The sequence below is a fragment of the Salmo trutta genome, chromosome 19 (genome assembly GCF_901001165.1).
Source record: "Salmo trutta chromosome 19, fSalTru1.1, whole genome shotgun sequence".
Lineage (NCBI taxonomy): Eukaryota > Metazoa > Chordata > Actinopteri > Salmoniformes > Salmonidae > Salmo > Salmo trutta.
In genome coordinates, this window is record NC_042975.1 from 12833480 (window position 1) to 12858200 (window position 24721).

At 42.5% G+C, this 24721-nt stretch overlaps 1 protein-coding gene across 1 annotated transcript in view; it reads left to right on the top strand.

Annotated features, from left to right (window-relative positions):
- The first annotated feature begins 633 nt into the window (after positions 1–633).
- The window catches only part of LOC115154004 (PDZ and LIM domain protein 4), a 35906-nt gene continuing 11818 nt past the window's right edge, over positions 634–24721 (top strand). The window contains exons 1-3 of the mRNA XM_029699757.1: positions 634–906; positions 10054–10205; positions 23092–23179. Of these exons, the coding sequence (XP_029555617.1) occupies positions 814–906; positions 10054–10205; positions 23092–23179 (333 nt within the window). The 5' untranslated portion in view covers positions 634–813. The remainder of the gene's footprint in view (positions 907–10053; positions 10206–23091; positions 23180–24721) is intronic.

The window sequence follows — 24721 nt, forward strand, 5'->3', positions numbered from 1 at the left end:
AATGTTTTCTTCGCTGTCAAGAGTGGGGCCAATAAAATGTTTTCCCTCAAGGTGTGTATCCCTGACCAAATCTCACTTAGGGCCTCTTTGGCAAGTGGAGTCACACTTTTTCCCCTTCCATAGCAAACACGACTGACTAACGAATTGCATTCTAAACTGAAGATCCGGATTAGTTGATTGTTGAAGTTAAGTGTGTTAGTTTGAGCAAAAGTGTGACACCAAGCAGGCTCAAACTGCATCTACACAGGCAGCCAATTCTGATTTATTTTTCTTCAGTAATTGGTCTTTTAACCAATCAGATCATATCTGAAAAAGAGCTGATGTGATTGGTCAAAAGTCCAATTAGTGGAACAAGATCAGAATTGGCTGCCTGTGTATATGCAGGTGTTTAAAAAACAAAGTTGTCCTACTATACACATGCGTCTACTAATTGGACCCTGGGAACTGAAGTCTAATGTCCCATCTATCCCAATGTTGTACTTTTTTCTTTAGTTAAAAAACTACAACATGTACTTCTAATTTAGATGGTCTGTCATTCTAAACCAATAAAGAGTGGACCGTTTCCATGGAGCCGCGTTTCGTTGCACCCTCCCATTCATATTAAACTGTGTGCGAGGCGGGCAGTCAGGCGGCTTCACACAACAACTCCCCATTACACGTCAGAGGCGGTTTCATTATTTAAAGTTGAATCAAGTAGAGGAGAAAGTTTCTGCGACAGAGACAGTGTTGCCTAGCAGCTCATAGGTGGTGAATCTAGTTGTTTTGCACAGTTTATCGCACAGTTCCTACGGATATAATTTTTCTAAATCAACTATGCCCCAGACCGTGACACTGAAGGGACCCTCACCTTGGGGTTTTCGACTGGTCGGTGGAAGGGACTTTAGTACACCGTTAACTATTTCGAGGGTATGTAGTCTAAATGTGTTTTTATTTATTTTCATGTCAAAATACGATTGCTGCGTTGCGTCTAATGATTTTCATGTAATTTGTCACCCCCCCCCCCCCTTATTGTGAATTGAGATTGTATTTCGACAAAGAATAATGCCAAAATGTATACACAAACGAGGCTGACACATTTCACCGATCGACTGTCCGTCTCAATCCTTCTAAAACCACAGATTTTCAATTGACCATATTCACATCCAAGTGTTTACGTGATTGTGTTGTCAGCATATTCTCCGAGGCTCGCAGTGTCCCGCTTCTTGTAGTTCAAGTCAGACGGTAAAGTTTATTCAAGTGTGGCACTCACCACATTGTGCCGTTGTAGGGCTGCTGTTTATTACCCCAAACACCCACACATTCTGTATCTATTAGGTGTTCACTTTCCATGTAGTATACAATTTAACTGGTACGGTCTTCTCGCATGGTAAAGTAGCCAACTGTTGAATGAAGTGTAGCGTGTTACCATGCGGTCATTGTGAAATGTGACCGCTGTTGTTAATCTGCTCTGCCAACAGGGAATGGGCGCGTTCGAGTGGATCACTTTTGTCATCGCCGTTCTAAGTGTTGCATTATTGTTGTGTGCGACTACGTCGACTGCATGAACTTCACAAAAATCATGTGATCAAAGGTCATGCAATTTTGATCAAGTCGCTGCAGTTGCTTCTCACCGACTGCATCATGCAGCCATCACCTGCATTGTGGAAGGCACTGTTTGTCAACCAATCATTAGGTTGTATGACCCACGCGAACCGTGGCCAAATACGTTCTGAAACGGGAACCAACTTTGTTCTAAAACCACAGGGGATACAAATGAAAAGCGATAGACTTCTCTAACCAATTAATTGTAAACACGTTGTGTTTCCAATTTGACTGTTTGATATGGGGTTATAGGAAAGTTTATTTCGACATTGATACAACTTTTAGAAACAAAAGCCGCTATGTCAACCTGGACTCAGGAGTAGACATAACATAGTAAATGTAAATTGGGAACAGTCCAATTGTCATGTTTCGTATGGTATGTATTAATTATGGATGTTCATCCACTACGTATATGTTACAAATTATAATTTCTATGATATGTTGCAAATTGAAAGAATTCCAATTTGTTTTTGCTAAAGTTCCCTAGATGGCTAATGTTCGGAGAAGGGTTATCTAACATGCAAAGTAGCGAAAAAGTAGTAAGTAGTTGTTAAAATGCTAAAGTTGCCAGTGATTGAATCTAAACACGCAATTTTTTGCTTGCTAGACGTTTCACATTTTTACCGTAAGTAACCTGTCGTATGTAACCATGCCTAACATATCATACTCATTTGAGTGTTCCAGATATACATTTACTATGTTACGTCTGAGAGCAGGCTGGCTATGTTGATTCCATGTTGATCTGAGCCTTGCTGTTAGAAAACCCCTACAGTGTCCACTTTCGGCTGTCACACATAAAGTTCCCCCGATTTCACTTGCATACTTTGGTCTACAGTCGGCATCATTAGGCTTACTGCTTGAATACGCCCAACGATAGAAGACTCTAAGGCCCAAAAGCTTTTTTTAGCATGGGCAGTGCCCAATGACTGTATATGAATGGACAAAGCCATTGCTCACGTGACACCATTCATTCCTATGTGAAGACTATTGCACATTGAAGCCATATGAAGTGGGTTAAGATCGCATCTCATGGATCCATAAAAAGCAAATTGAGCTACACCTGGATGTGACGTTGCAGGCTAGCGCAGTGCTGCCCCCTCATTAACTCAAGTTGAAGGCCGACTGGGGTATTGCAGACTGCCATTAGCAGTTTGGGGCGGCAGGTAGCCTAGTGGTTAGAGCATTGGGCCAGTAACCGAAAGGTTACTAGATCGAATCCCTGAGGTGAAAAGGTAAAAATCTGTCGTTCTGCCCCTGAACAAGGCTGTTCCTAGGCCGTCATTGTAAATAAGAATTTGTTCTTAACTGACTTGCCTAGTTAAAAAAAAATTGCCACTAAATTATTCTCAACTTTTGTGCTTTTTTTAATTTGACATTTTTATTTACAGGAAGATTGACCATTTGACCTGTTTTCTGAAAACCATGCCTGCAGTACCGCGGTTGGCCTTGAACTTCCCTGGCAGTCATTCTCCCCTGTTGAGGACTTTAACCATTTTGAACTAGTCAACTTGGTGGGAATTACTATGGGATAAGGAGTTTATTATTATTATTATTATTATTATTATTATTATTATCTAGGTTGTCAGGAGGGATCAGCAAATTAATTGTATTTGTGAGTAAACATTCCTTAACTGCAGGTGGCAGTAAATTGCCAAGTTTAGCTTTATACCTGTTCAAACCACGCACTCCAGGTGGCAGTATGCACCCTTTTTACTTTGTTTACCAACTCATAGAAGTAGTAGTAGTAGTAGTAGAAGAAAATTGACTACTTCAAAATTGAGATGGTCTCAATGACGCCGCCTGTGTGCTCAGACGCCATAATGAGACTGATACAATGAGGCCTCTATCATTATGTCTGCCAAGAAGACCCAAACAAACTTTCTACAGTGTTGCCACATGATGCGGTGCAGAGTGTCTTTTGGCCCATCTGTACTTATTGCAACACCCACATGATATACTATTAACCACACAGTAGCTTACTGTGGCTGTCACATATTATCCATATAATAGGCTATAATCATGTATAATATCAATATAATATTTAAAAGTTCATAAGTGACCAAAAGCTCAAACAATCTTGCTTTGCCTCAGAAATCGACCCTTTACCCATATTTTAAGGTTCTGAATGAGTCAGGGGGCCAGTAGTGGATTTGGCAGTAGCCAATGGTTGGTCTCAGTCGGGTAAACTGTGGTGGGCTCCTGGAGTGGGCTGGGTGTTAACATTTGTTTTTCATCAGAGATTGTGGCGCTGCTGAGGGATTCCAGCTGTTGTCTCAGCTGTAAGATTCCAGACCCTTTAACTACCACTCCAACCAAGGATGTAATTTTTTGATTCATGAGAGAAGGCTGACTCCAGGTCAGCTGAAGGTACCCTCTTTCGTGTTCCAGGCCATTGACATAATCACTTGGCCTAGTTGTTTTTTAAAGGCCTGAAGAGCTTTGAGTTTACAGTACCTTGACTTTGTGCAGTGTACGGACTGATCATTTGATATCATGACTGTGGTTTTCATTGTGCCAAGACATTATTAGACTTTCTCAAATCTTCCTTAAGCCGGTGAGATCAATACCATACCCAAACTGCATTGTTGGCACTATAACAAGGCTATGATTCAAGCTTTGTCAGATTTTGGCCGATGTCACTGGTTGTGTGCGTCCCAAATGGTAGAAACTAGTGCACTATATGGGAAATGGGGTGCCATATGTGACGTTAATCACAGGGTACAGTGAGATCCAATGGGGCTTAAAAGAGTGTCGGACCCAGTCCATAACACCAAGTCGAAGTGTCATATGTAGTCAACTCCAACTTCAAAAAACTCATAATGGTGGGAAAGGAATCCAGCTGGGCTCATCCAGGACGACGTTTCTGAAGCCTGGTCCCGGGGACCCAAAGGGGTGAATATTTTAGTTTTTGCCCTAGCACTACGTATTGGATTCACACCAACTTATCAGGCTTTGATGATTTTGATCAGGTGTTAAGTGCTAGGGAAAAATGTTCACCCCTTTGAGTCCCCAGGACCTGGCTTGAAAATCACTGAACCAGGGGGCTAGTTATATGCTACGGTAGATCTATTGTTGTTCAATTCTGCTGATATAGTATTCCCGGCTTGCTATTAATCACATTCACTGCATTCCTGCTATACTGCACCATGAGTGTACGTACTACACCATATGCAGTACTGATGTAGCAAGGTTACAATGAGGAATCCACATGGGGACATTTGGACAACCCAACCCCCACATGGTTCAAGCTCAGCGTAACCATTTAGGAAAAAGCAGAGCAGACATGCCTAACCGGCGAGATACTTTTTCCATCCAAGTGCTCAGCGGCACTCTATTTTACACAGAGGGAAGATTCCCCTGCGCATATCCGAGTTCATGATCTGGAACACCTGCACTCTGAGACAGTGAAAGTTCTAGATCCCTATACACAGTTCTGATAGCAGCAGCTGGTTTGTAGCTAAAGGTGCTAATTTTCTGAGGTTGGGGAATTAAGCTGGAGTTGATGAATGTGAAGTCCATAGGACTCGTGCATCTAAATTGCCAGCCAGGGTTCCCAGCCAGGTCACTGATGTTATTGCCAAAGCACTTTGAAGGGATGTGTAGAAAATGGCAGTTGTGCGATAAAACCTTTTGCCTACGTTTACTGACACCGGCCATATTCAATGGGTGTTGCGCGCTCCTGATGTCATTATTCTGCGCTCTGAGAATGCTCTGAAATTGGAGTAGTTAGCTAGAGGGAATTTACGAAAGCACCCGAATGTCCATTGAGAACGCACAACAACTTTACCATTTGGCTAAGCATGACGAGAATAATCAAGTCAATAAATGTTGGGTAGTTAAGAGGTCGACCGATTAATCGGCATGGCCAATTAATTAGGGCCGATTTCACGTTTTCATAACAATCGGTAATCAGCATTTTTGGACGCCGGTTGCGTTCCACGAGGAAACTGCGTGGCAGGCTGACCACCTGTTACGCGAGTGCAGCAAGCAGCCAAGGTAAGTTGCTAGCTAGCATTAAACTTATCTTATAAAAAAAACAATCAATCTTCACATAATCACTAGTTAACTACACATAGTTGATGATATTACTAGGTTAACTAGCTTGTCCTGCGCTGCATATAATCAATGCGGTGCCTGTTATTTTATCATCGAATCACAGCCTACTTCGCCAAACAGGTGATGATTTAACAAAGGTATATGAAATACAAATGGTATAGAGAGAAATGGTCGACGCGTCATAATCCGGCCGATTAATTGGTATCGGCTTTTTTTGGTCCTCCAATAATCTGTATCGGCGTTGAAAAATCATAAGTGGTCGACCTCTAGTAGTTAGCCTGTAGTTAATATACTGGCAAGTTTGATGTATAGGTAACGTTAGGCAACTAATGTTAGGTAGCTAGCTAACAACATACCGGTACATACTGCTGTAATGATATGCAGTTCGTAAGGACAGCGTAACTAACAAATTGTCAGCCAACATAACGTGTAAGGGAACTTATTTGAGAAGTCATTACTTTATTACATTGCTCCACATTTTCTTAACCTTTGTCATAATTAAAGCAATGAATTTGTATCTGCTCTCATTGTACTTCAGCTGCATATTTTCTGCCATTTTCTTCAAATCTGAAAACGATGTAAAGCAACGCCTATTTCCTGAAGAATTGCATTATGGGCCCTAAAGTACGGAAATAGTGTCCTCTGCGTGTATTCTTCATATTTTGGCGAATTTAGTACGACATCTGGAAACTTTTGGCATACTAACGATATCCATACTATGACTAATAACCGTACCATATACTCAATTCACGTCACAAATAGTATGGCTAGTATGAGTATTTGAACCCCGCTATTGTCTCTGTGCCCCTAAGCGTTCTGTCTCTGTGCTGCATACCTTAGAAGAGCCGTGTGGCTTACAGACAAATTAGATTTACTTACTTTTTGTCTGCCAATATTTTCCTGCAGCCATTTCCAGCACTTGAGGCATTCAACATGGTTTCAATTACCGTCATACAAATGACAAATTAATTTATACAATTCTAGCAGTCACAAATAAAATAATGGATATTGGTCAATGGACTGCAGTGCAAGGAGTGGACTCATTTGCAATGAACAGACATTTAGCTACACCAATTGGAATCAGAGCGTTACTCAATGACTGACGCCATGGTCATGTACCCAGCATAGTAGGTGACGACATCCCCCTTGGCTGTTTTGAAGTTCAGGAGCTCTCTCCTTGGCTGTATTGAAGTTCAGGAGCTCTCTCCTTGGCTGTATTGAAGTTCAGGAGCTCTCTCCTTGGCTGTATTGAAGTTCAGGAGCTCTCTCCTTGGCTGTATTGAAGTTCAGGAGCTCTCTCCTTGGCTGTATTGAAGTTCAGGAGCTCTCTCCTTGGCTGTATTGAAGTTCAGGAGCTCTCTCCTTGGCTGTATTGAAGTTCAGGAGCTCTCTCCTTGGCTGTATTGAAGTTCAGGAGCTCTCTCCTTGGCTGTATTGAAGTTCAGGAGCTCTCTCCTTGGCTGTATTGAAGTTCAGGAGCTCTCTCCTTGGCTGTATTGAAGTTCAGGAGCTCTCTCCTTGGCTGTATTGAAGTTCAGGAGCTCTCTCCTTGGCTGTATCGAAGTTCAGGAGCTCTCTCCTTGGCTGTATCGAAGTTCAGGAGCTCTCTCCTTGGCTGTATCGAAGTTCAGGAGCTTTCTCCTTGGCTGTATCGAAGTTCAGGAGCTCTCTCCTTGGCTGTATCGAAGTTCAGGAGCTCTCTCCTTGGCTGTATCGAAGTTCAGGAGCTCTCTCCTTGGCTGTATCGAAGTTCAGGAGCTCTCTCCTTGGCTGTATCGAAGTTCAGGAGCTCTCTCCTTGGCTGTATCGAAGTTCAGGAGCTCTCTCCTTGGCTGTATCGAAGTTCAGGAGCTCTCTCCTTGGCTGTATTGAAGTTCAGGAGCTCTCTCCTTGGCTTTGCCGTCTCATTAGAGAGCCAATGTATTTACTCAAGCTGTTCCATTGTTCATGGCATTGGCTCATTTCAACTCCTTTGTAAGAGTGCGACAATCTAACGGCATTGGGAATTTTGTAAAGTAGCAAGTCATGTTTTTCCATAAGCGTCTCCATCAACAAGCAAGCAAACAAAGTTGTCTGGTTGCCAACATCATTCCTGTGTTTCACCATGTGAGCCTTTCTGTTGCCTTGCCTAGCGGTCAGTCAGCCCACAGGGCAAAACTGTTCAGATGAATGCTTCTGTATTGGGGCACACAATGATGACACTAAACAATACTTTGACCCTGCCTTATTTCACACCTCACCAAGCACTGTTGATCCTACTGTTTCCAAGCAAACATGTACTGTACGTTGGGGGACTAGCTCAGTCTTTGGCAGGCCCCATGGCCTTTGTGTGACATTAAAATGTAATATGCTAACCGTTATCCGACAATGTGTTACTGATTAACTGTGTCTCATTGTGTGAAGGGACCACGTTCTAGAGTGACTCAATGTTTTTAGATTGCTCAAGGAATGCACTGAATATACATGCAATCGATTTTCATAAAATATGCCTAAGAAGGGATCTGGACTCTGAACCTTTCACCAAATATCCTCCATACATATAAACAGGGACTGCTCGTTTTGCTAATAGCGTCAGTATAATGTGTATCATTGGGAGTTTGTGTGAATGCATTCGAGCGTGTGTTCTGGATAATTAAAGGCCTGTTGTGGAGGCTTGGTGTGAGAGCATGAGTGAGTCTCCTATGGATGGCCATTCATGCCTTGACCCTGGTCTTTGTCCCTCTACAATAACAACACAACCTCCTGCACCGTGACACAGCCACATCATTCACAATACACCTCTGTTTTCTCAGGCACAGTCAGACCCCATGGCAGTGACCCCTACGTTTACCGGAACTGGGACAGCCTGTGACCGAGAGGGGAGTCAGAGGCTGTAAATTAGGCATTCCACACTGAAACTCTTGTCTCGGCTGTTAGTTTTTCACAGGCCATGAATTTATATGCTTTTCCTCTCAAAGCACTGCTCAGTGTGCTGGCCTGCTCTCCTGCTGAGGAATCACTTTTTCTCCATAGATATTGTGAAGTGCTATAGATCAGGGTTTCCCAAGAACATTAACATTGTTCTTAAATTATTAAACTGTCGGCTGCCATTTTATTTATAATGGGCTGTGTCAAAATATTATTTTAACACCAATTGTGTTCCAACCATTGGTCCCAATGATAATCTATCCTATTATAACTTACAGACAGCATTCAGAGTAATATGCCATATTGAGATCAAGTTGCAATTGCTCTTTTATGAAGTGAAAGCACAGCACTTAAAGAAATTGATTACAGAATAGTGACACGTCTGACATTTTAACAAACATCTTCACTCTGCTTGAAGTATGGATTGGTTAGAGTTCGGTCCAACAAAGTTTTCGTGTCACAGGAGGTAAAATATTGATTTCATCCATGTGTGTCAGAGAGAGGATCTTGATGGGCGCCCCTCTTGTATACTGAGTATATCATGTACAATTGTAATTGAGAATGTTTTTTTTTGTACTTATTTGTGGTGTGGTTTTCATATCAGCCATTTTGTTCTTCCAACCTCACCTGCACACTGTTTTTAATCTGTACTGTTTTCTTTCATTACTTTTCTTTTGGTGCAAACAAAAAAACAGCCCCCTCCTATGGCTGGTCTAGTTATATGGGGGGAATGTTGTGATGCTTGGTTTCATTTGACCGCTGTCTGCCAAATCCAGATGTCCGGTAATGCAGGCATGGAAAAATATGTGTGATTGGGGGGGGGGGGGTGTAATTATGGAAAATTGCTGTTATGTAAACAAGTGTCTAAAGGGGAAACGTACTTGAAACCTCCTTCTCCCTCCGGGGCCCAGAAAAATGTCCACAGGAGCTTAATATATCTGGAGTGAGGACCATAGAGAAGAACCTGCACTGTATCTCAGTGTCAGACAGGTCTCGTTAGAGGGCCGTTCGGATGGACAGCACTCATGGGTTGGGTGCGTCTCAAAAAAATTATGAGTCCTAGATGTACTACTAGTCCTTATGAGTCCTAGTAGTACATCATACAGGGAATTGGGTGGACTCCTGTTGACATCCTGTAGATTTGGGTGATATGATTTTATTTAGGTAGTAAGGCACATTTTGTCGTCCACTGTTGAATTTCATTGTTTTAGAACCTGCTTGTCATATAATAATGGTGGCTATCAATGCTTTGACACTCATTTCACAATTTGACAACATTGAACTCTGGAATCAATTTAAACTACCAAGCCTTAACAATAACGATTTAAGTGGCTGCTTGCTCATTTTGCTGTGTCACTCACTGCTGCTAGCGTTAGGATATGTAAACCTATAGTCTTAGGGTAGTTAGCATTACAGCCTGAATAGACTGTCATTATTATTGCATTTTGGCTGGGTGTGGCACTTCCACCCTAATATATATTATTTTGTCCATCTTTGTTTGGTGGTTAGGTAACACCAGACAGTAAGGCTGCACAGGGGGACCTGTGTCCTGGGGACACCATCCTGGCCATCAATGGCGACAGCACAGAGACCATGACACACATGGAGGCCCAGAACAGGATCAAGGCCTGCATGGGGGAGCTCACACTGGCCGTCAGCAGGTAAGTCTACATGGTACTGTTTGAGTCCCACATGGCACCCTACCACCTACATAGCTCTGGTCAAAAGTGGTGCACTATATAGGGAATAGGGTGCTATTTGGGGACGCACCCTTCAGACGCTATACTGACATCAAAATGATCGTCTCCTAAAGTTGTTTTTAGAGAGGAAACCAGACAGCATTGACAAGAGGTCTGACTGGAATGAATGACACAATGCGTTAGCTTGAATTTTCTGACGCAGCCATGTAGTGTTCTTTTCAGTCACATGGAAGTCAGTCAGTGATCAATTCTCTACCCCCACAGAGCACTCTTGCATCACATTCATTAAGGCGTACACATTGTGGCACAGCATGGCCTCTGAAGTGGACCGTTGGCTTGATATTGTATATTCAGCCCTTCATGATGGGTGAAACAGCTCTTTCCACAGCTTACACCGATGTATAATTCTTGTTGCTGAACTATTTGGTGTTGGGGAGGACAGGCGCTACATGTTGTAATGCTATATAGTTCTCTAATCCACAGAGAATGGTCAGGCTAAACAGCCATTTGGAACCAAGAACTCAGAAATGGGGACAAAGCAGTGGAAGATTTTATATTTTTTTTCTTCTCCCAGCTTTCCAATGGAGGGCTTGAAATTCCCAGATGAGAAGAGTAGCTGGCTACTGCGGTTTGGGATAACAACAGATCCAGGATGAAAATGTCTTGAGTAGTAAAGTGAAGAGTAGGCACAGAATTGTAGTACACTTCAGCCTGGACAGACTTTGCACATGAAATGGAAAGGAGAATCAGCCTGATTTCCACGTCCATGGGTAACCTGATCCATCAGATGAGCAGGAGTCATGGAGTTGTTTGAGCTCAATGTTTTATCCTGTCAGAAAAAACTTTCCACTTTCCGTTTGTGTGTATCTAGAATGTGCTTTCCCCGAAACGCTCCGGCCTCTGAGAAACGGTCCATTTATCAGACTGAGCGTTAAGTGCTATATCCACATAGGAGTTGTAAATTTATTTAAGGATACTCAAGGTTGAGTTCAGTGCGATCTCGAGTGGGAACTGAACTGTAGAAAGACGCAAGGTGAGCTTTCCTATGTCGAGTTCACATAAATGTACTTTAATGCTTTTAAATGGATCTTGGCTCGGACATATTTAATCAATCAAAAATATTATCTTGTTTTTGTTAGCCTCTACTCCATAAAATGCATGTTCTTTTCAATCAGTCAGGAGCATGAGCAAATGATTAGGGAAACCATAACTGGAGGTTATAGATGAAATGCCATCCAACCACTCCTGCAGTACCAAATAGGTGAATGCTGTTTCGCATTCATCTCTCCACGGCTTAATGAGAACATCCAAAAGGCAGGTCACATGACGGTATGGTGAACACAGCAGCACGACACCCCGGGATCTACTGACGTGACCTTTTTCACTACACCATTGAGTAATTTCTGTTGGCCTGAGCTGCTGATATGGATGGTGTGTTGCACCGATAACTATGCACCCTTTTCTCCAGCCTCAGCTGAAATGAACTGCTAGCATTCAGTGTGAGGTACAGAGCTGGTGGAATGGGGAGGTGGGGACAATCCACGTAGGCATAACAATGTTACTTTACGGCGGAGATTTGTGCTGTGTGTATGGCTGGAAATTCAATTACATAGACTGCATGTATAGTGTAGTTTAGCATTGGATTTCTCTCTTATACCCAGAGGATATAGGGCACTTCAAGTCCCTCACTTTATGTAATGTGTGTTACATATTTTACCTGTATTTAAAACCTCAAAGTACATTCCCTTCACACTTACAGTAAGCACAAGGGAGGGGAGATTTGAGGGCTTAATATGGATAATGCTCACTTTATTGATTTCTTGACAACAGTAATGGTCAAAATCAAATGTATTTGTCATGTGCGCTGACTACAACCGCTGTAGACTTTACTGTGAAATGCTTCTACAGTATGGGCCCTTTCCCAACAATGCAGAGTTAAAAAGTAAGAAAAATTTGATAAATTAAAAAGGAAATGTTAACACCGTAAAATAGCAACAATGACACTATATACAAGGTAGAGTACCGGTACTGAGTCAATGTGCAGGGGTACGAGGTAGTTCAGAAATGACTTTATACCGCTTATTCTGTACAGGCTTCCTTTTCACTCTGTAAATTAGGTTAGTATTGTGGAGTAACTACAATGTTGATCCATCCTCAGTTTTCTCACAGCCATTAAACTTGAACTGTTCTTAGTCACCATTGGCCTCATGGTGAAATCCCTGAGCGGTTTCCTTCCACTCCGGCAACTGAGTTAGGAAGGACGCCTGTATTTTTGTAGTGACTGGGTGTATTTATACACCATCAAGTGTCATTAATAACTTCACCATGCTCAAAGGGATATTCAATGTCTGTCATTTTTTTTACCCATCTACCAATAGATGCCCTTTGGGAGGCATTGGAAAAACTCCCTAGTCTTTGTTGTTGAATCCGTTTGAAATTCACTGCTCCACTGTGGTACCTTACAATTATCTCTATGTGTGGGGTACAGAGATGAGGTAGTCATTCAAAAATCATGTTAAATACTATTTCTGCATAGTCCATGTAACTTAGGACTTAAACATATTTTTACTCCTGAACTTATTTATGCTTGCCATAACGAAGGGGTTGGATACTTATTGACTCCAGACATTTCAGCTTTTAATTAGTAAATATTTAGACAAACACAATTCCACTTTGACATTGTGTGTGTACTTTTTGAAGACACTGTACATATAGATAGGGGTAAACATGACTAGGCAATCAAGATGGACAATAAACAGAGTGGCAGCACTGTATGTGACGATTGCTTGTGTGATTAGAGTCCAGTGAGTGTGCATAGTCAGTAAAAAAAAAAGATAAAGGACTCAATGCAAATCGTTTGGGTAGCCATTTGATTCACTGTTCAACAATCTTATGGCTTGGGGGTAGAAGTTAAGGAGCCTTTTTGGTCCCATACTTGGTGCTCTGGTACAGCTTGCTATGTGGTAGCAGAGAGAACATCTATGACTTGGGTTATGTTTTCTGGGGAGACGGAAGTATTGAACTTGTAGATGTATTTTTGTTTGGAATGACCAGAAGAGGCGGAGGCCTAGTTGACTTACCCAGAAAATAATATTTTTGAGAACAACAGACCAAGCCCTCATTAAAAGACTCTGCTATAAAGGACTCACTGTGAGGCTGGAGAGGCCTGTAATTTTCTGGTGCTGCCGTTGGATAAATATATGAGCATACATGTCTGCTTGTGAACCAAAATGACATTGGTTGCAGTGAAGCTTGAGGCACTTAAGCACAATAAAGTCTTAGTTGTGCCTCTGAATTCATTACTTTCATGACAATTTTTTTTCATAACCTGTTTTTAAAGAGCCTTCAAAGCAGAAGCCCTTAGTAGCTAACCAGAGAGCCTCATGAAAGCAAGTCAAAGAAATCTATGCAGTTCATAACTGGGCTTGGAAGAGCAGCTGTTTTTGGAAAAGACACTGCCTCTGAACTGAAAAATGGTTGTATTAATACATTTGTCACACAGCAGTTGGAAGGAAAGAGAAGGGTGTAGGAAGACACGCCAGTGCCCGGTTTCCCAACTGCATCTTAAGGCTAAGTTCATTGTTGGAACCTTCATAGGCGCAACGTTAAATCTCTGAGCTGTTTCCCAAAACCCCCGTTATTAACGTTTCAATTGAAAACGCTCGTAATCTAACACCTGCCTCACCACTCATAGGACAGGATTTGTTGTATATTTTTTGTTGTTGCCCTCCTGTGTATAAAGTGACACATCTCAATTAAACAGAATCGCATGGTGTAACCATCTGTCTGACTCCAGAACAAAGTTGACCACAAAGTTGCTAATGTCTTTGCAATTGATACAAACAAGCAACGTATAAAAAGATACAAATGAAAACCGAGATGACTGCATTAAAATATAAAGGGTAACCTTTAGGTGTATTTCAATCATATTGAAATGTAGTTAATGTTCAATAAATTGAGTTATATTTTGCTAATTGTAGGCTGTCTAATTCATCTTAACATATTTCATGTGTAGCCTAACATGTGCGCAATGATGTGCCAAATCTGTGATTTTGTGCATTCTTTATGGGTAAGCATTAGAATAATCCACCTCAATATTTGTAGCCGTAGGTGGTAATATCTCTAGGAGCTGCTCCGTCACTATTGTGAAGGAAAGATTTGAATGGAGAAAGCTATCGAAAGAGAACGCATATTGTTATGTTGTGTTGCTACCATGCTGTGTATCACATATTGCTGCCTTGCTATGTTAGGTCTCACTTAATGTAGTGTTGTCTCTCTTATGTGTTCTGTCCTATATTTATATTGTATTTATTATATATATTTTTTTAAATCCCAGGCCCCCGTCCCCGCAAGAGGCCTTTTGGTAGGCTGTCATTGTAAATAAGAATTTCTTAACTGACTTGCCAAGTTAAATAAAATATCAGTATCGATACATTCTCCGACGCACTTAGCGACTGTTCTTTCTGCGTAGTGTTTTGGGAAACGCATGTTACGTCTTTGGCCGTTTTGTAGGAAAGATGCGTTGTTAAAACACTCGTGGGCCTAATTTCTATTGTGAATCCAGGCCCAGCTTCAGTAGAGCTTGACACAGTCACCACTTCAACCCATCCAACCCCCTTGCTTCATTTCCAGCCCCCTGATATGCTCCCTCAGCACTGCGCTGTGAGGCAAAATGGCTCTGCTAGTTCGGCATTTCTGGCAGTCTGATCTAAAGGTGTGTCTCGCAGGGAGACTGTCTGTTACTGAACAGGCCCTGCTCCAAGTTCACTGTGGCGTCAGCTTCGGGCGGACAGAAACCTGGCAGGTCAGGGCTGTATTGAAACATGTCACGTCTCCCTTAGCTGGACTGTATATCTTGAGCCTCAATGAAGACATGGACCAGCTGTGGTGCATCTCACCTCTCAACTAATGAAGTCATGAGACCAGTGTGGGGGACCGAGAGGGGTACTGAGGGTGAGAGCGGAACAAAGAGGGAGAGGAAGTTATGCCACCGTTGTCCTGGTCTGACTGCCTGGACAGTGAGTCAAAGCTGTGGAATTATGAATGGTACAGGGATTTGACGTGCAGTACTCCTGCTAGGGAGGGAACAGCCAAAGAGGGGAAAAGTCATCCCAGGGCACTGATGTTGCTGTTGAAAATGCCACATCAAGTGAGCCGGTGGTCAGGAGGGGAGACTACAGCCCTTCTGCTGCCATTTGATTTGTTGTCTTCAAAACCAGGAATCTATTAAGTATCCCCCAGGTCTGGTGAAAAGACTTCGTAAGTGTGGTTTTAACCAGTCTCCAAGATCAGAGGCTACATTTGATCTTGTCATGTTACTGATAATGAAGTAGCAGCATGATGGTTTTGATTTATAACGGTGTAATATCAAAGACTGGTTTCCGTGGGATCAAGAGGAGTCCAGATGCATTTGATAACAGGAAGACCTTGATATAATGCTGTTGATCGTCATCTTGTTCTGAGGGTAGCTTCTCCCCTCTAGTCAATGCGGCATGGAATTTCCTCACAGCCGAATTAAACCATCCACATTCTGGGATTGTAACATACTATTTCACGGAAACATGGCTAGCTTGGGACATGCTGTCGGAGTCCGTACAGCCAACGGGGTTTTCAGTGCGTCGCGCCGGCAGGAATAAACTTCTCTCCGGTTAGAAGGGCGGGGGTGTATGTTTCATGATTAACGACTCATGGTGTAATTTTAACAACATACAGGAACTCAAGTCCTTTTGTTCACCTGACATAGAATTTCTTACAATCAAATGCCGACTGTATCTCCCAAGAGAACTGTCCTCCATTATTGTCACAGCCGTGTATATCCCCCCTCAGGTGGATACCAAGACGGCCAGCATGGAGCTTCACTGGACTTAATGCAAACTGGAAACCATATATCCTGAGGCTGCATTTATTGTAGCTGGGGATTTTAACAAGGCTACCTAAATTCTGTCAGCATATCGATTGCAGTACATGAGAGTAACACGCTCGACCACTGCTACTCTAACTTCCGCGACGCATACAAGGCCCTCCGCCGCCTTCCTTTTGGCAAATCTGACCATGACTCCATCTTGTTGCGCCCCTTCTATAGGCAGAAATGAAGACAGGAAGCGCCCGTGCTTTGGTCAGATCAGTGTTGGATAGACCTATCAGATTCCACGCTTCAAGATTGCTTGGATCACGTGGACTGAGATATGTTCCAGGTAGCCTCGGACAACAACATTGACTTATACGCTGACTCGGTGAGCAAGTTTATAAGGAAGTGTATAGGAGATGTTGTACCCACTGTGACTATTAAAACCTTCCCTAACCAGAAACCGTGGATTGATTGCAGCATTCGGGCAAAACTGAAAGCACGTACCACTGCATGGAAAGGTGACTGGGAATATGGCCGAATACAAACAGTGTAGTTATTCCCTTCGCAAGGCAATCAAACAAGCAAAATGTCACTATAGAGACAAAGTGGAGTCGCAATTCAACGGCTCAGACACGAGATGTATGTGGCAGGGTCTACAGACAATCATGGATTACAAAAAGAAAACCAGCCCCGTCACGGGCCTCGACGTTTTGCTTCCAGACAAATTAAACAACTTCTGTGCGCGCTTTAAGGACAATACAGTGCCACCGACGTGAACCGCTACCAAAGACTGTGGGCTCTCCTCCGTGGTCGACATGAGTAAATGTGTTAACCCTCGCAAGGCTGCCGTCCCAGATGGCACCCCTAGCCGCGTCCTCAGAGCATGCGCAGACAAGCTGGCTGGTGTGTTTACGGACATATTCAATCAATCCCTATCCCAGTCTACTGTCCCTGCAAGCTTCAAGATGGTCACCATTGTTCCTGTTCCCAAGAAAGCCAAGGTAACTGAACTAAATGACTATCGCCCCGTAGCACCCAATTCTGTCATCATGCTTTGAGAGACTAGTCAAGGATCATATCACCTCCACCTTACCAGCCACCCTAGACCCACTTAAATTTGCTTACTGGCCCAATAGGTCCACAGACGATGCAATCGCCATCACACTGCCCTATCCCATCTGGACAAGAGGAATACCTGTGTAGAACGCTGTTCATTGACTACAGCTCAGCATTCAACACCCTATTATCCTCCAAACTCATCATTTAAGTCCCTGGGACTTGACCCCGCCCTGTGCAACTGGGTGCTGGACTTCTTGATGGGCCGCCCCCAGGTGGTGAAGGTAGAAAACAACATCTCCACTCCACTGATCCTCAACACAGGGCCCCACAAGTGTGCGTTCTCAGCCCTCTACTGTACTCCCTGTTCACCCTTCGACTGTGTGGCTATGCAGTATGGTGTCAGGAAAATAACCTCAATGTCAGCAAAACAAAAGATGATTGTGAACTTCAGGAAACAGCAAAGGGAGCACCCCCCTATCCACATCAACTGGGCAGCAGTGGAGAAGGTGGATATGTTTTTTTAAGTTCATCGGTGTACATATCACTGACAAACTGAAATGGTCCACGCACACAGACAGTGTGATGAAGAAGGCACAACATCTTCTCTTCAACCTCAAGAGGCTGAAAAAATGTGGCTTGTCACCAAAAACCCTCACTAACTTTTTTACAGGTGCACAATCGAGAGCATCATGTCGAGCTGTATCACTGGCTGGTACGGCAACTGCACCGCCCACAACCGCAGGGCTCTCCAGAGGGTGGTGCGGTCTGCACAATGCATCACCGGGGGCAAACTACCTGCCCTCCAGGACACCTTCAGCACCTGATGTCACAGGAAGGCAAAAAAGATCATCAAGGACAATAACCACCCGAGCCACTGCCTGTTCACCCTGTTTCCATCCAGAAGGCGAGGTCAGTACAGGTGCATCAAATCTGGGACAGGGATTGAAAAACCACTATCTCAAGATCATCAGATTGAACAGCCATCACTAGCACAGAGAGGCGGCTGCCTACCTACAGACTTGATATCATTGGCCACTTTAATAAATGGAACACTAGTCATTTTAATAATGTCACTTTAAGAATGTTTACATCTCGCATTACTTATCTCGTGTATATATACTGTATACTACACTCTATACTGTATACTACACATCTATTGCATTTTAGCCTCTCTCACTGCTCATCCATATTTTGTATTTATTTATTCTTATCCCATTCCTTTACTAGATTGTGTGTGTACTAGGTTTTGTTGTGTTTTGGAATTGTTAAGATACTGCTGCACTGTCGGCTCTAGAAGCATAAGCATTTCGCTACACTTGCAATAACATCTGCTAACCATGTGTATGTGACCAATAAAATTAGATTTGATTCTTCCCATCGCCTTTATATGCAGCTGAAGTTGGAAGTTTACATACACCTTAGCCAAATACATTCAAACTCAGTTTTTCACAATTCCTTACATGGGGCGGCAGTGTAGCCTAGTGGTTAGAGCGTTGGACTAGTAACCGAAAGGTTGCAAGATCAAATCCCTGAGCTGACAAGGTACAAATCTGTCGTTCTGCTCCTGAACAAGGCAGTTAACCCACTAGGCCGTCATTGAAAATAAGAATTTGTTCTTAACTGACTTGCCTAGTTAAATAAAGGTTAAAATATAAAATAAAAATCAGTAAGGATTCCCTCAAGGTCAGTTAGGATCACCGCTTTATTTTAAGAATGTGAAATAGAGTATGATTTCATATTTTATTTCTTCCATCAGATTCCCAGTGGGTCAGATACATATGCACTCAATTAGTATTTGGTAGCCTTAAACAATTTAAACTTGTGTCAAACGTTTCGGGTAACTTCCCACAATAAGTTGGGGGAATTTTGGCCCATTCCTACTGACAGAGCTGGTGTAACTGAGTCAGGTTTGTAGGCCTCTTTGCTCACACATGCTTTTTCAGTTCTGCCCACAAATTTTCTATAGGATTGAGGTCAGGGCTTTGTGATGGCCAGTCCAATACCTTGACTTTGTTGTCCTTAAGCCATTTTGCTACAACTTTGGCAGTATGCTTGGGGTCATTGTCCATTTGGAAGACCCATTTGTGACCAAGCTTTAACGTCCTGACTGATGTCTTGATGTTGCTTCAATATATCCACTTAATTGTCCTGCCTCATGATGCCATCTATTTTGTGAAGTGCACCAGTCCCTCCTGCAGCAAAGCACCCCCACAACATGATGCTGCCACCCCCTGCTTCACGGTTGGGATGGTGATCTTCGGCTTGCAAGCCTTCCCCTTTTTCCTCTAAACATAACAATGGTCATTATGGCCAAACAGTTGTATTTTTATTTCACCAGAAATTTCTCCAAAAAGTACGATCTTTGTCCCCATGTGCAGTTGCAAACCATAGTCTGGCTTTTTTATGGTGGTTTTGGAGCAGTGGCTGCTTCTTTGCTGAGCGGCCTTTCAGGTTATGTTGATATAGGACTCATTTGACTGTGGATATAGATACTTTTGTACCTGTTTCCTCCAGCATCTTCACAAGGTCCTTTGCTGTTGTTCTGGGGTTGATTTGCACTTTTTGCACTAAAGTACATTCATCTCTAGGAGACAGAACGCGTCTCCTTCCTGAGCGGTATAACGGCTGCGTGGTCCTATGGTGTTTATACTTGCGTACTATTGTTTGTACAGATGAACGTGGTACCTTCAGGCGTTTGTACATTTTTCCCAAGGATGAACCAGACTTGTCGAGGTCTACAATTTTTATTTTTCTGAGTTCTAGGCTGATTGATTTTCCCATGACGTCAAGCAAAGAGGCACCGAGTTTGAAGGTAGGCCTTGAAATACATCCACAGGTACACCTCCAATTGAGTCAAATGATGTCAAATGATGTCAATTAGCCTATCAGAAGCTTCTAAAGCCATTACATTTCTGGAATTTTCCAAGCTGTTTAAAGGCACAGTCAACTTAGCGTATGTAAACTTCTGACCCACTGGAATATTGACACTGTGAAATAATCTCTGTAAACAATTGTTGCAAAAATTACTTGTCATGCACAAAGTAGATGTCCTAACTGACTTGCCAAAACCAGTTTATTAACAAGAAATTTGTGGAGTTGTTTGAAAAACGAGTTTTAATGACTCCAACCTAAGTGTATGTAAACTTCCGACTTCAACTGTACACTCATTTATGAGAATGGGGAGATGGGGAAGGCTCAGACCCCATACAGTTAGTTCAGCCATGGAGTCAGGCTCTGAAGCGCTTCCCTATACAGTACATGTCTCTAGTTGTCTCCCTGTTGGGTTATTGGCACTGGAAGCCAGTGAGGAGAGCGTAGAAGGCTGTCTGTTGTTGGAGCTCTGCACAGCTCTGATCCCTTGCAGACAGTTTCTCCACTAATCCCTCAAACGCTGACTCAATATTGGAGCACACGCTAAACTAGATCACGGAAAACAATATGCTCCATTGTGCCTGTACTATTGGTGTGTATCATAATGTCTGCCTCTCCATCGGCCTCTGCCTCAGTTTCCACTCGTCCGTCTTTGGTCCTCCTTACGACTTTCTTACCATGTTCTATGGTTCTTTTTGTATTTAAGCAAATGTCAATTCATTTGCCGCCAATTAACTTGCTCAATAGAGCGTTCATATGTATCCAAGGAAACATCCTGGGATATAAAGTCTTGATATAAGTAGTGGGAAGGTCGGATCATCCCACGCAGTCCGCAGCTCATCCATCAAACGCTTGCCCATAAAGCAGCCTTGATACGAACACCTCTGTGCTCATTTTTGAGGCATTGCCTCATGTGGCCGCAGCCATGCCAGCTGAATCCAAAGTGACCTCATCCTCCAGTTGTGAAGTTTACACCAGCGGAGAACTCAGAGGCATCATTGTTTTCTGCCCCAGAGGCCTGCCTGTGTCCTATGTACGTAGGTGTGAATGAATAGCTGTCTGACTTACTGAGTGGAGGGAAAATCGTCTTTGTTCCTCTACATACGCACACTGCCCTCTGCTCCCTCGCTGGGGCTGGTGTGATGACATGGCATTGGCCTTTTGGAAGCTGCCCACATAACAGCAAATAGTCAAGCAACGGCACCCCTGACATGTTTGGAAAATGGTTCAGGAATTCTAAAAAGCATTACTCACTACTCCCTCAAGTCTTTTCCTACCCCCTCAACAGTGTGCCATTAAATGCTGTATAATGCCATGCCAATTTGGATTACACCTTTTTATTACCATATGGTTTTATGGGAAGTTCTAAATCTTGCTGATGCAATTCTGTCTGGGACGTGTAGCACAGGGCATGTAGACTAGCCTATTGCATTTTAAACCTCTTAAGATCATAACTTATTTATTTTTTGCCTAAAATGACACCCAAATCTAACTGCCTGTAGCTCAGGACCTGAAGTAAGAATATGCATATTCTTGATACTATTTGAAAGGAAACACTGATGTTTGTGGAAATGTGAAATGAATGTAGGAGAATAACACATTAGATCTGGTAAAAGATCATCCAAACCAAAAAATGTGTGCTTCTTTTTTTCCATCTTTGAAACGCAAGAGGCCATAATATATTGCAGTTTAGGTGCGATTTAAATTTTGTCCACTAGATGGCAGCAGTGTGTCCGAATTTTCAGATTGATCCAGTGAAGCATTGCAATACTAGACAATATTTTGTATCAAGTCTGCCCAAATGTGCCGAATTGGTCAATTAATACAGTACATAACTATAGAGAACATACAGAAATGATATGGTAATACAACATTTAAGATGACACACTCCCAGGAATGTCATACATGATGGATCATTAGCTTCTACTCTAACTTTCACAAATCTAGATGGCGGGGTGGGTGTGGAGCCAGAGACAGCAGGGGTTCAAACTGTAGAACCCAGTTCCTACATTTTTAATATAAAAATCGGTTTTATCAAACAAAACGATTCTACATCTTATCTCTGGGACCCTCAGGATGACAAATCAGAGCAAGACTACTGAATGGAAGTACATTATTTAGCAGTTGCTGTGATAAAAGTTTGTTGTGCTCTCTCAAACAATAGCATGGTATTTTTTTCCACTGTAATAGCTACTGTAAATTGGACAGTGCAGTTAGATTAACAAGTATTTTAAGCTTTCTGCCCATATAAGACATGTCTATGTCCTGGAAAGTTTGTGGTTACTTACAACTGTTATGCTAATCACATTACCGCATGTTAGCTCCTCCGCCCCGGTATAGGGACACTGATCCCGTAAAGGTTAATACAGGACAAAAGTACAATACATTATACGAACAGCAACAGATTCTGTATTTAGTACATATATGGGCCTAGCCATGATAGGAAAAAAATCACTTTGTACAATAAACCCCATTGTCCTTCATTCAATGTCATTGGACACAGAGAGCAGACTATCCTTATTTGACCCCTTGCCATCCTATTGTTTCTGTCCACCTGGATGACTGTCTTAACATGTTCATCTAATCTAATAACAAGATGTACCGAGGTCATGCCATAGTTTTGCTGATCTGCTGTAGAGATGACTATCATTAGTGTACTGGAATGTGGTCATCTTTAGCTGCCAGTGTTATGCCTGCCAAACAAAAACGTATGCCACTTGCTACTGTGTGAAATTATTTTTTTGGAGCACAGTGAACAATCTCATCCCATGGCGTACGCCACTTATATTCAGCTGTGGTTAGTGGTATTTAATATGAAAGTTCAAGTCATCTTTTTTTGCTAACTTAACTGTGTTATGGTGTACGTGTCTTGAGTTTCATCCCTTTTATTCCACGCAAACGATCATATCCAGAAATGTCATTTTAAGAGCATCTTCTTAGTGACTGCTGTGAGCAAATAACCTGTGAACACATCGATTGGAGCAGATATGACTGCTTTAAAAGCCTCTGAGTGTTTTTATAGATAAACAATGACTAACGTGGCTCTCTTTCCTGGGTATTGTTTTTCAGGTCTGAAGACAAAGTCTGGTCTCCAACTGTTATTGAAGATGGCAAGACCAGTCCATTCATGGCTACGTTGGAGTCTGAGTCCCCACAGGTATGAGCTGCACTTGTTTACATGCATAAGATTATACCGATTATCTACTGATAAACTACTGTTTTTCACATGATTTAGAGTTCCTCTGTTATTTGGAAAGTATTGAAATAGGGCCTCAATTTGTTTCAAAACAATTATCTGCAAAATGCGTACTCAAGCAAGCCAAGCCCTTGCCGTTGAACTTTGCAGAGTTTTCCGACACTGACCAGAGAGTGTGAGGCAGAACGAGCAGACAATGCGCATATTGTGGCTGGGACATCTGAGAATGACCATTCCTCTTTTATTGTGGGCGTTGGTTGTCATGTTGGTCGTTTTCCCATGTCACTTCAGTGGGGCAATCCCTGTCAACTGGGCTGAATGGTCACACAAAGGCCTGAAATTAAATGCATCGGTCATCAATTGAAGCTTGAAACTATATACAGCAGACCGATGCATGTATTGACTTCCACATCAGTAGGTAGGCTGGTGGGCGTTTTTTAATGAAAGAGAGCTTCAATACATGGCAAGTAAATTCTTTCATTGATTAGATATCACTGGAGGTGAATGGGACAGCGATGTTTTTGTCTATGTAGCTGAGCCTGAGTTTACATTGTTTTTTTTTCTTGGGGATTTGTCTTCAGAAATACTGATTTTTTTTATTATTATTATTATTTATTTATTTTTTATTTTATTTTTTTAAATTTAATGTGTGACATCCATTACTAAGTCAAAGCCACTGATCTTAACTCTAAATATTTCAAATGGTCTTGGGGTGCATGGTTGATATACTATTTTTGCAAGCATGGTAGCAATAAGATATAAATCTGCCTAGTGATAAACAAGGTGAAGGACCACCCCATTTCAGCCTTGAGGCAATCCAAGGAGACTGGCAGTTTTCCTGAGAAGGGGTCCTGGGGATTAGGACCTCTTTTTGGATTTCACCATCTCAACACGAGCTGAGGTCTTGTCTTGATTAATGCGAGGAAATACCAGACCTGAACGAGGGGGAGCAATCAACTCAAACTTTGTATATAAACAGACATGCATGCTAGCAGTACCTCTGTGTTTGTAATCAGAGAAGGCTGCTCTCTCTATCTCCTGGAAAGGTTAGAGGGAGGTTTGGAAACCTTGTATCCACTCTCTACTGAAAGACTCTGGTCTCCTTTTAATAGAGTTAAAGTTGAACCAGAAACAGCAAAGTGAGTACCATTTTGGCTCATTTGCTTCAGGGGGAGGGAAATGGTTGGTTGGTCCCTTGAGTTAGGCTAAATGAATGACCGTGGATATTTCCTGCTCCAGGCTAGTGTAATATACCTTGAAAGAGGTTACCGGCATCGAACAATGCTGATTGTTTTCCAGACATATTAGACAGCACACGTGAACTCCCTACCAGCAGCTGAAGTCATTGGAAATTCCAAACTAGCATCTGGGAATTCTAGCTAGCAGGAAGTGACACGGTGGTGTTTCCTTGAACAAGGAGAACATGGGAGATTCTCAAAGTTTAATGACTGCATTTTTGGATCTGAGCCTGAACAGCTTTGAAACGAAAGCTATTTGTGGGGA